The sequence below is a fragment of the Gobio gobio genome (genome assembly GCF_949357685.1).
Source record: "Gobio gobio genome assembly, chromosome: 8".
NCBI lineage: Eukaryota > Metazoa > Chordata > Actinopteri > Cypriniformes > Gobionidae > Gobio > Gobio gobio.
Window position 1 is genome coordinate 58,776,388 of NC_137114.1, and position 12,500 is coordinate 58,788,887.

The following is a 12,500-nucleotide window of genomic DNA, read 5'->3' on the forward strand; positions in this document are numbered from 1 at the left end:
TTTAATATATTTTTTTGAAGGCAGATTAGCCCCTCTTCTGGAATTATTTCAGAAATCCTGCAACCATGTGTGTGACCACTAGAGGTCTCTATGGAGAGGCTTGAGGATTCACTAGTTCTCTTTTGAACACATTTACATTTTTTTTATGGATTTGAATATATATTTAAAAAATCTCAAAGACTATTAATTATAAAGTTTTAGATATTTTTTTGTTTGTTAGAAATATAGATTTTTTCTGTGAATTTGTGTTTTTGCAGATTTCCCATTAATTTCCTATGGTGGTCATTTCTGACCGAAGAGGACAAGTGTCACAAGTGTTGATGTTTTAGAGTGTCACCCCTTCACTGCTGTGTACTTTTTTCAGCATTGTGGCCGATTTGTAGATTGTTCACACAAATATTCAGATAATTTTTGTGTTTTTCCCGATTTCCCATTAATTTCCTATGGTCGCTCATTTATGACCGAAGACAATGAACGCTACTTTTTTTTTAAACGACCAATTAGCATGCTTGAATCATGACCCCAATTGTTTTGTTTGTTTACAGTCCTAATGCTAGAAAAGTCACCAAGTTTCATATCATTCTGATGAAGCTGTGATTTTAACATTTGAAAGCAGGGTCAGTGCGAGCTCCTGAGATGAAGACCTCTCGTCCTCCAGCTGTGGGTTTGTAATGGACATTCGTCAGCGTCTGATAAATGATGTGCACTAGGTGGCAGATCGACTCTTTCCTCACAGCAGTGGCTCCGCTCTCTCGCTCCGTCTCTCTTTGTGTTCTCTTTAACCAATCACTGTTGCCTTTTTTAAAACACCCTCTCTCTCTCTCTCTCTCTCTCTCTCTCTCTCTCTCTCTCTCCTCAGAGCGCTTCTGTCTTTCTCTCTAACATCCATGAAATTGGAATTGTAGTTGCAGCAGGACTGACAAGAAAATCTCTCACAGAAATACATGTTTCTCCAAACCCGACAAGAATAGACTCATAACCGCGCCCACACACACACACACACACACACACACACACACACACACACACACACACACACACACACACACACACGCACACACACACACACACACGCACACACACACACGCTTGTATGTGTGCTTTAAGGAGACTCTCCATAGGCGTAAGGGTTTATATACTGTACATACTGTATATTCACTAACCCTACCCATCACAGAAAATGTGCTGCATTTTTACATTTATAAAAAAACAACTATTTATTAGAAAGAACTAGTACGTTTTTTAAGCCATTTGGCTTACATGGACCACATATACCATATATAAAAGAACACACACACACACACACACACACACACACACACACACACTATATTAGTAAGGACATTGCATATGTAACAGTCCGGCTGTAGAGATCACACAGTGTATGAGATTCAGAGGAATAAACAGCCTTTAATGATAAATCCGAAAGGGAAACTCGGGAGAAAACAACCAAACTCACACTGACGATAAAGGACAAGAGAACTCAGAGATTATGAACACATATTCATCACCAGCCCTAAGATCTCTCTAGGTCAGGGGTGTCCAAACTTTTTTTAAAGGGGGCCGGATTTGATGTTGTGGACATACCCGGGGGCCGGTCCCTTTTCTATTAAATATATATATACAGTATATGACATGTTTTGTTTCTTGAAAACATGACAGATTTGACAAATGCTTGAGCTGACAGTAGAGTAGCTTGAGATAGGACACAGGAAATGTATAGATATTTAACAATATCTGTAAAACTTTAATCAACCAAAAAGTTTTAATGGGTGAAATTTAAATATTATTACTGAGTTAGAACTCTATTCTTATTTAAATTAACATGTACTCTATTCAGATCACCACAGGTAAAACCACACTACAAAACATGCTTTTCTTACTTGGTATTTCTGTCTTTTTTCCAGTCCAAATATCAAAAAATTCTTAAATCAAGGAAAATTACATATTTTTTCTTGATTCCTGGGGGAAAAAATCTAAATTAATTGAGTTTTTACTTGAAACAAACTAAATTATCTGCCAATGCTTATAGAAAAAATGTCCAAAACAGAAACCAGATTCCAAACAGAAACCTTATTGTTCTCACCCCATTGGCAGATATATTTGCTTGTTTTAACCAAAAAGTCACTTCAATTTCATTTTATTTTCCAGAAAACAAGAAAAAATATCTAATGTCATTTAACTTATATCGTAAATGCATCTTGATTTAAGAATTTTTAGATATATTTAGACTAGAAACCAGACAAAAATACTAAATGACAGCATTTTTTGTAGTGCACACAAGGCAAAAAGTTAAAAAAATATATATTTCTATATCTAGAATGGTTTTAAGGTATTAAGTCTATAAACATAAATACAAAAGCACAAAACTGCAAGTTTATGACAAAAATAGTCTGCAATTTGGCCTTTATTACTCATTTGATACATGTCTACATTAAAAATGAAATAAAATTAGATATTAACCTACATTTCTGACAAATTACCACAGCAAACACATGATAATGTTGGTGAAGTGTTGTTTGTAAAGTATTTTAACTGAATCGGCTCAGCTGATTTACACGTTAGTGTTGTTGATTAAGTCAGTGCAGTTTAACTGGATTTAAATTAAATCAAACTACAGAGATTCGCAGCTCGTAACGGAGACCTCTGCGCCAAACTCGAGCGCTTCTCATTGGCTGTTTAGTGGTCATGTGATCGAGACACTCAGCAGGTAAACACATTTGTTCAGAGTCAGAGCTGGCGAGTTGCACAGAGCACACGTAGCGCTGTTTCGTTCTGCTTTTGCCGCTGTTTCACTGGCCTAAAGTCTAGTGCTGCCACCTTGCGTTGACATCGTGAAACTGCACGATATGTAAATTATCCGTGGTGGCCACATATAATATATTTTAATAGACACGCAGCGGGCCGTTTGAAATTCATCCCCGCGCCGCATTTGGCCCGTGGGCCGGACTTTGGACACCCCTGCACTTCGGTTTATTTAACATGTGTCTTTTGCTATTCAATTAACATTAATGACACAGACAGGTATTTTAGGCTGCTGTCACTTTAAGACCGAATGCTTCTAATATACTGATACATATCTGGTTTTCACAGAGCGGTTTACGTTCACTTAACCCATAGTCAAATGTATTCACGTGAGACATATTCCACATGATGGGCATTTGACCATCTAGCAAAGACAATTTAGGACAATTTCATAATTAGTCGGGACACTAAAAATAAAAAGGGGACTTTACCGGGGGAAACGGGACGTCTGGTCACCCTATTATTAATGGGCAAGGGGGCTCTAGAGGAGGGTGCAGAGCAGGTAGAGGAAAGGGAACCAGGGATGAACCCTGAGGGGGAGATCAGGGTGGTGAACATGGTGGGAAGAGCCAGGGATCCAGAGTCCAGCAAGGACAACGACCCACGGCAGGGAGGGTGGAGCCCTCGATGGGGATAGAGATGGAGCCGTGGAGAGGGAGCCCAGAGTGCAGATGGAGAGCAGGTGGACCATCATGACACCGCAGGCTTCATAGGACTCGACGGAGCCATAGCAATGACCCCCTTACGGAGCCTTTGGGGTGGAAAGACAGGGCACAGTGAATGGCAAAAGCCTGGTGGAGCCATAAAGCCATTGGTCCCAGGTGGAGCCAAAGGAGGCAGGAGCCAAGGCGGACAAGTCAGGGCAATGGGCTGAGGTGGAGTGATGGGAACAGTGGCTGGAGGAGGAGACTGGAGACTGGAAAACCAGCAGAGACTGAAGGGAACCGTTCATTAAGGCTCAAGCTCGGGCCGATGTTTGGCTCAGTTCTCAGGAGAAAACAACCAAACTAACATACAGGAAACTAACACAATACAGGAAACGGAAGTAGAGAGAACTCAAGGCTTATAAAGACAGGTGATGATTAACGTAACTTAGGAACACGTGCACGCTCAATGCATTACCATTGAACCCACCTAGCAAAGGGAACACAGGAACAGAGCGAAACCAAAACAGAACTACATGTGATAGCATTGACATCCAATGGTTCTATATCAGGCTAATACACACACACACACACACACACACACACACAGAGACATGCCTTATGTCCTGCTTCACCGCTACCAACATCAGTTCACAACAACACTACCCACAATCCTGAACACAGACCAACCAATCAGAGAAAGCGCTGTTACCATGGAAACAAAAATGTGGCAAAAGAGCTTATCAGTGACGCCCACTCCCATAAAACACTGCGAAAGACGCGTCACTCTTGAGGATGTTTACACACTATGAGTATTTATTCCACAAACATATATTTCTGAATATTTTAAAATAAATGTAAAGTCAATACAGGGGTTAATTGTGATCATACAGTGACTTTATAATGCTGGCGTGTTCAGACTCTCTTCATCAATGAAGCGTTCAGCAGCGCTGCGGATCGCCAGAGCGAACGCTTCCTCTCTGTCTGAACCGCACACAGCACAATAAACCTCCCGAGTTTGATCGATTCTGAAGATGAACGACATTCGTCTGTGATTTATTTTGTCAGGAGGCGTCCTTTATTGTGTGCTGCGTCGCAGAGCTGCTCGTATTAATCTTGAGGGAAACTTGCACCGCCAAGTAGATATTCTCTAATTGTATAAAGATTTATGATTTTGCAGAAACAAAACTGCACCATACAATACAAAAGACTAATGAACATGTTCCTGCATGGAAAACAAGAATGGGCGTTTTTTCCCTCGTCCCGTGAGGCGGCGGGGCATAAATCTGGCCAAAAACACTGACGCGGAGAACGCCAGGAGAACCTGTGGCCACTGAGTAGAGCTTCAGGACAGAAGGCTAATGTCCATCAGAGAAACTCAACACTGGCAGCTGGAACTTACACAGGACATGCTCTAGAGTGCACGGCATTGTGGGATCCCAGTGTTTCACACACACAGAGCATCCGCAGTACATCTGCATAAATATTCAGCAGCAAGACTTGCTGAACACACTCTCATGCAGAGCTGCACGATTAAAGAGGACTTAATATGCTTTATTTCATGATCCTCAACTTTGCTGTTTCTGAACTCAAATGCCTCCATCTTGAGTTTCTCCGGGAACCAACACTCACAATATTCCTCATTATAATAATTATAGGCAGCATAACGATGTGGGGTCTGCTTGAGTTAGTTAGTCGTGTGTTGAGACTGGCAGTTATGGTAAGGGAAAGGGGCGTTTCCCAAACGCCAATCACAGCACACTGCTCCAGCCGACCAATCAGAGCACAGTGTGCTTTTCATTAACCCTCTGGTGCTCTTCGTTTAGGGGTTGCATTGGTTGTCTTCCCGGTCATAAGTGACCGGACACCTAAAAGTGAAAAACTTCCTCCAACCAAGTAAAACTAATGCAATAAACCAATTTATTTTTCTTCAATAATATTTTTTCTATTTTCTTTTGTGTTTTGAGATGATTTGATGGTACTTATTAATATTTATGAAATAATTATGGTCTATTTTTGCCATTGCAAATAATACATTTTGATGTTTTTTACAGTATTTCAAGTTAAAATAAAGTCTAGGCCTTTCAAATAATTTTTTTTGAAGGCAGATTAGCGCCCTCTTTTGGAATTATTTAAGAAATCCTGCAACCATGTGTGTAAACACTAGAGGTCTCTATGGAGAGGCTTGAGAATTCACTAGTTCTCTTTTGAACACATTTAATGATTTTTTACTTTAAATGGATTTGAATATATATTTAAAAAACCTCAAAGACTTTTTATTATAAAGTTTTAGATAATTTTTTTGTTAGAAATAGTGATTTAAAGTGTTAGTTTATGCATTATGATAATAATAATAATTATTATTATTATTATGTATACAGTGTGTGAGTGTCTGTGTGGGAGTGGATGTGTCAATGTCACACTCTTGATTACTTTTTTTCAGCATTGTGGCCGATTTGTAGATTGTTCACACAAATATTCAGAGAATTTTTGTGTTTTTGCCGATTTCCCATTCATGTCCTATGGTGGTCATTTTTGACCGAAGAGCACAAATGGGAGCATTTTTTTAAATATTAAATTAAAACATGCTCGAATCATGCCCTCTATTTTTGTGTGTTCATAGTCCCAATGCCATGAAAGTCACCAAGTTTCATATAATTCTGAAGAAGCTGTGATTTTTAAAAATTCTAAATGTGGTTCATAGGTGTGTGTGTGTTTAAGTGTGTGTGTGTGCGCATGTGTGTCAATATCACACTCTTGATGTTTTAGAGTGTCACCCCTTCACTGCTGTGTACTTTTTTTCAGCATTGTGGCCGATTTGTAGATTGTTCACACAAATATTCAGTGAATTTTTGTGTTTTTGCCGATTTCTATTTCATTTCCTATGGTCGGTCATTTATGACCGAAGACAAAGAACGCTACTTTTTTTTAATGACCAATTAGCATGCTTGCTCAAACCCAATTTTTTTGTGTGTTTACATACCTAATGCTAGATAAGTCACCAAGTTTCATATCCTTCCGATGAAGCTGTGATTTTTAATATTTCAAAACAGAACATTTTCCGTTCAGAAATGACCGAAGAGGGTTAAACTGACAGACTGGGAAAAGAGGAGCCGCAACAACGGAGAATATGAGGATATAATCAACACTCCAGCACGAAGAGCCAGAACACATCAAGAGCTAAAGGGCATAATGTGGCTTAATCAGGTGAGCATGTGAGAGTATTTCTGTCCAGACTCTAAGAGACGGAGTGAAATTAACGCTGGGTAATTAAAGAGAGCCAAACAAACGGCCGACATGTTCACACGTCTATGGATTAAATAACCATTAACAGTTACAGATCGTCCCCCGGCCGCGCAGTAATTAGTGGAGTGTGACGAGGGCGAGGGTGTGACGTTTCACGCTACATCCACCAACACACACCTCACACACACTAGGAGGACATCCGCTCACTCTGCAGATCACTAGTATTGCACTAACCTAGTCATATTTTTGATCTGACACCACCATGATCTGAATAATGACACTATTTAGAGCTAAAATGGAAGGTGTTTAATAACCGATGAACGAATGGTGATGTATTTGTGCCATATCGCACACCCACACACACGAACGGATCTGGAAGCGAGTGGGCGGTTCCTGCCGGGGGATTAACAGATGATGAGCTGTCATTGGTCTGACAGTCTGTCAATCACACGGCGCTCACCTTGAACGATGAGATAGACCTGCGAGGTCTTGGGCTGTTGTTTGGTCTGGATGGAGCAGGTATACGGGCCCTCGTCGAACACATCCACCTTCTGGATCCTCAGGCTGTACTCCAGCTGGCCCTGTGTCACCAGCTCCACCCGCGGGTCCAGAGACCACTTGTCCTCGCCTGCGAAGATGATGTTCGAGCGGTTTAACCAGGCCACCTTAGACACCTTATCGTCCACATAACACCTGACGGAGAGACAGAGAGTTTCAGGTTATGAGCCCTTCCTGTTATTTCTACATCACTTTATACAACACAGATTGTTTTAAAGTGCTCTAGTGTCGTGTGCGAGTGAGAAACACTCTGAGAGCGAGCTTTAATGGCAGGTTTTCGCGCTCATTTGTGGACGTGAAGCACTATGGCTGACGCGTTCATTCACGTTCACCAGCACACACTCAAAGAGAGAGCGACAGGCTGACGGTCACACACTCACACTGAGTTTCCTCCAATTAAACCGCTGAGAGACTCCGAGAGAAAACTGCACCTGTCTCTCTCTCTCGCTGTCTGTCTGTCTCTCTGACAGGCGGCTCAGTGTCTCTGTGTGTGTGTGTGTGTGTGTGTGTGTGTGTGTGAGAGCTGGACACTCGCTGTGGGCTCGCCTGAGGGAGGCAGTGTGTTGGACACTAATGAGTAAGACAGGAGATTTGCTGAGGCAGTGAGAGACAGACAGACAGACAGAGCTGCAGTATCCGTACCAGTTTAATCAGCTCTATCTGTTTAAACAGAATCTAACTGCACACACACACACACACACACGCACACACACACACGCACGCACGCACGCACGCACGCACGCACACACACACACACACACACACACACACACACACACACACACAGACTCCAGTGAGTTCAGAGCAGCTGCTCATGAGATCTGCAGGTACAGCTGTGATTCTCACTGAACACACACTTCATTAAGACACATAGAGAACGACTGACACTCATACAGTTACTGTACATGACTCACACACATTCATAATAACACTGTCCCGTAAATGTAATTATATTAAATGTGTTATATATCGCAATTAATTATCACTACTTGTATAATGCTTTCTTTTTAAATATTAAAAGCTAAAAACTCAGATAACAAAAACATGTCTTAAGAACATTATGAAAAATATTATTTCTAATGCTCAAAACATCTGATTTTAAAAATGTGTCATTCTTCAAACATGATAATAATACTCTTGAGTGTTCTCTGAGCGTTACTCTTGAGTGTTCTCTGAGTGTTACTCTTGAGTGTTCTCTGAGCGTTACTCTTGAGTGTTCTCTGAGTGTTACTCTTGAGTGTTCTCTGAGTGTTACTCTTGAGTGTTCTCTGAGTGTTACTCTTGAGTGTTCTCTGAGCGTTACTCTTGAGTGTTCTCTGAGCGTTACTCTTGAGTGTTCTCTGAGCGTTACTCTTGAGTGTTCTCTGAGCGTTACTCTTGAGTGTTCTCTGAGCGTTACTCTTGAGTGTTCTCTGAGTGTTACTCTTGAGTGTTCTCTGAGCGTTACTCTTGAGTGTTCTCTGAGCGTTACTCTTGAGTGTTCTCTGAGTGTTACTCTTGAGTGTTCTCTGAGCGTTACTCTCGAGTGTTCTCTGAGCGTTACTCTTGAGTGTTCTCTGAGTGTTACTCTTGAGTGTTCTCTGAGTGTTACTCTTGAGTGTTCTCTGAGTGTTACTCTTGAGTGTTCTCTGAGTGTTACTCTTGAGTGTTCTCTGAGCGTTACTCTTGAGTGTTCTCTGAGTGTTACTCTTGAGAGTTCTCTGAGTGTTACTCTTGAGTGTTCTCTGAGTGTTACTCTTGAGTGTTCTCTGAGCGTTACTCTTGAGTGTTCTCTGAGCGTTACTCTTGAGTGTTCTCTGAGTGTTACTCTTGAGTGTTCTCTGAGTGTTACTCTTGAGTGCTCTCTGAGCGTTACTCTTGAGTGTTCTCTGAGTGTTACTCTTGAGTGTTCTCTGAGTGTTACTCTTGAGTGTTCTCTGAGCGTTACTCTTGAGTGTTCTCTGAGTCTTACTCTTGAGTGTTCTCTGAGCGTTACTCTTGAGTGTTCTCTGAGCGTTACTCTTGAGTGTTCTCCGAGTGTTACTCTTGAGTGTTCTCTGAGTGTTACTCTTGAGTGCTCTCTGAGCGTTACTCTTGAGTGTTCTCTGAGTGTTACTCTTGAGTGTTCTCTGAGTGTTACTCTTGAGTGCTCTCTGAGCGTTACTCTTGAGTGTTCTCTGAGCGTTACTCTTGAGTGTTCTCTGAGTGTTACTCTTGAGTGTTCTCTGAGCGTTACTCTTGAGTGTTCTCTGAGTGTTACTCTTGAGTGTTCTCTGAGTGTTACTCTTGAGTGTTCTCTGAGTGTTACTCTTGAGTGCTCTCTGAGCGTTACTCTTGAGTGTTCTCTGAGTGTTACTCTTGAGTGTTCTCTGAGTGTTACTCTTGAGTGTTCTCTGAGCGTTACTCTTGAGTGTTCTCTGAGTCTTACTCTTGAGTGTTCTCTGAGCGTTACTCTTGAGTGTTCTCTGAGTGTTACTCTTGAGTGTTCTCTGAGCGTTACTCTTGAGTGTTCTCTGAGCGTTACTCTTGAGTGTTCTCTGAGCGTTACTCTTGAGTGTTCTCTGAGTGTTACTCTTGAGTGTTCTCTGAGCGTTACTCTCGAGTGTTCTCTGAGTGTTACTCTTGAGTGTTCTCTGAGTGTTACTCTTGAGTGTTCTCTGAGTGTTACTCTTGAGTGTTCTCTGAGCGTTACTCTTGAGTGTTCTCTGAGCGTTACTCTTGAGTGTTCTCTGAGTGTTACTCTTGAGTGTTCTCTGAGCGTTACTCTTGAGTGTTCTCTGAGCGTTACTCTTGAGTGTTCTCTGAGTGTTACTCTTGAGTGTTCTCTGAGCGTTACTCTTGAGTGTTCTCTGAGTGTTACTCTTGAGTGTTCTCCGAGTGTTACTCTTGAGTGTTCTCTGAGTGTTACTCTTGAGTGTTCTCTGAGTGTTACTCTTGAGTGTTCTCTGAGCGTTACTCTCGAGTGTTCTCTGAGCGTTACTCTTGAGTGTTCTCTGAGTGTTACTCTTGAGTGTTCTTTGAGCGTTACTCTTGAGTGTTCTCTGAGTGTTACTCTTGAGTGTTACTCTTGAGTGTTCTCTGAGTGTTACTCTTGAGTGTTCTCTGAGCGTTACTCTTGAGTGTTCTCTGAGTGTTACTCTTGAGTGTTCTCTGAGTGTTACTCTTGAGTGTTCTTTGAGCGTTACTCTTGAGTGTTCTCTGAGTGTTACTCTTGAGTGTTACTCTTGAGTGTTCTCTGAGTGTTACTCTTGAGTGTTCTCTGAGTGTTACTCTTGAGTGTTCTCTGAGTGTTACTCTTGAGTGTTCTCTGAGTGTTACTCTTGAGTGTTCTCTGAGTGTTACTCTTGAGTGTTCTCTGAGTGTTACTCTTGAGTGTTCTCTGAGTGTTACTCTTGAGTGTTCTCTGAGTGTTACTCTTGAGTGTTCTCTGAGTGTTACTCTTGAGTGTTCTCTGAGCGTTACTCTTGAGTGTTCTCTGAGTGTTACTCTTGAGTGTTCTCTGAGCGTTATTCTTGAGTGTTCTCTGAGTGTTACTCTCGAGTGTTCTCTGAGCGTTACTCTTGAGTGTTCTCTGAGTGTTACTCTTGAGTGTTCTTTGAGCGTTACTCTTGAGTGTTCTCTGAGTGTTACTCTTGAGTGTTACTCTTGAGTGTTCTCTGAGTGTTACTCTTGAGTGTTCTCTGAGCGTTACTCTTGAGTGTTCTCTGAGTGTTACTCTTGAGTGTTCTCTGAGCGTTACTCTTGAGTGTTCTCTGAGTGTTACTCTTGAGTGTTCTCTGAGCGTTACTCTTGAGTGTTCTCTGAGTGTTACTCTTGAGTGTTCTCTGAGTGTTACTCTTGAGTGTTCTCTGAGCGTTACTCTTGAGTGTTCTCTGAGTGTTACTCTTGAGTGTTCTCTGAGTGTTACTCTTGAGTGTTCTCTGAGCGTTACTCTTGAGTGTTCTCTGAGTGTTACTCTTGAGTGTTCTCTGAGTGTTACTCTTGAGTGTTCTCTGAGCGTTACTCTTGAGTGTTCTCTGAGTGTTACTCTTGAGTGTTTTTGTGCTAATGTTTTGAGAACATTATTAAAGAGCAGATAACTAAACGAATGTTCTATTAACGTTACTGGAAGAACGTTCCCTGTTCGCTGGGTTAAAGTCGGACAGCAAACAGTCCTCATTATCAGACTCTTGCTGTCACGACGAGCTTTCATACAGAAATACTGGTGTGAATTACACATAAGAGTCTGAGACAGTTATTCTCTGAGGAGAACAGCTCCTGACAGATCGACTGACGTGAAGCCGTTTATGAGCCTCAGAAGAAGAAGAAGAAGAAGATCGAGCCGCTCCCCCCTCCGTTTCTCCGGCTCTCTTCACTGTACAGTCTGTGTTTCCGCACTCATCAATTATGAATTCAAACGGCTGCCGGTTTGTTCTTGCAGCCCTAGTCTGATGCAAAATACATGTTTAGTCATCTGGCAAAATGGCCAGTTCGCATGTCCACAAAAAATGCTTGACATTAAAACAATCCCATTACATCGCATGATGCTTTGATCTCTCTGACATCATCAGTGAAGTATTTGATCACATGATTCACAGTTATGGCATGAATCTCAACATTCAAACAAACCCTCCTCCCTCCCCAGCTCCACCTGTCCAGATCTGGGACGGGCAGTATTTGATGATGTGTGAATGAAGCGCTGTAGAAATGAATGAAGATGATGTGTTTTGTCCCGGTATGTCTGTTCTTCATGTTTCTGCTGACGTGTGTCTGCTATTCGTCGGTTTGCTTGATCAATAAAGAAGAAAGGAGTAAGATGCAGAATCAGCACAGATGTTCCCGCTTCACGCTAACAGGATGTTATTCCTCTAATTATACCTCATAAGGCATTATTTGTGGCGTTCATGGACTGATGATTCACCGGAGCTGAAGTTATTCTCGGGATTCTCTGCAGGATTTCACTGAAACACACAATGCGCCTCATTCTGAAGTTTGAGCACTTCCTGTCCGGCAGACGCTGAATTATTAACACACACACACACACACACACACACACACACACACACACACACACACACACACACACACACACACACACATAGACGGACGGATGAGAACTTTCTCCAGCTTCAGTCGAGCTGCACTTCCCCCTGATGTACTGAGAGTTATCATGGCCTAAAACTCACTTCTGGTCACTGAAATAAAGTCATTACAAATATTAGACGAAAAACATCACATCAAATGAGAAACACTGCCTTCCCAGCGAACACACACTCCTAACTAACGGAT

General features: G+C 41.8%; 1 protein-coding gene across 3 annotated transcripts in view; it reads right to left on the minus strand.

Annotated features, from left to right (window-relative positions):
- The window catches only part of lsamp (limbic system associated membrane protein), a 233,211-nt gene that overhangs the window by 9,231 nt on the left and 211,480 nt on the right, over positions 1-12,500 (minus strand). For all 3 annotated transcript variants that reach the window (XM_079823477.1, XM_079823478.1, XM_079823476.1), the window contains one exon: positions 7,156-7,388. In XM_079823477.1, coding sequence (XP_079679603.1) covers positions 7,156-7,388 — 233 coding nt within the window. The remainder of the gene's footprint in view (positions 1-7,155; positions 7,389-12,500) is intronic.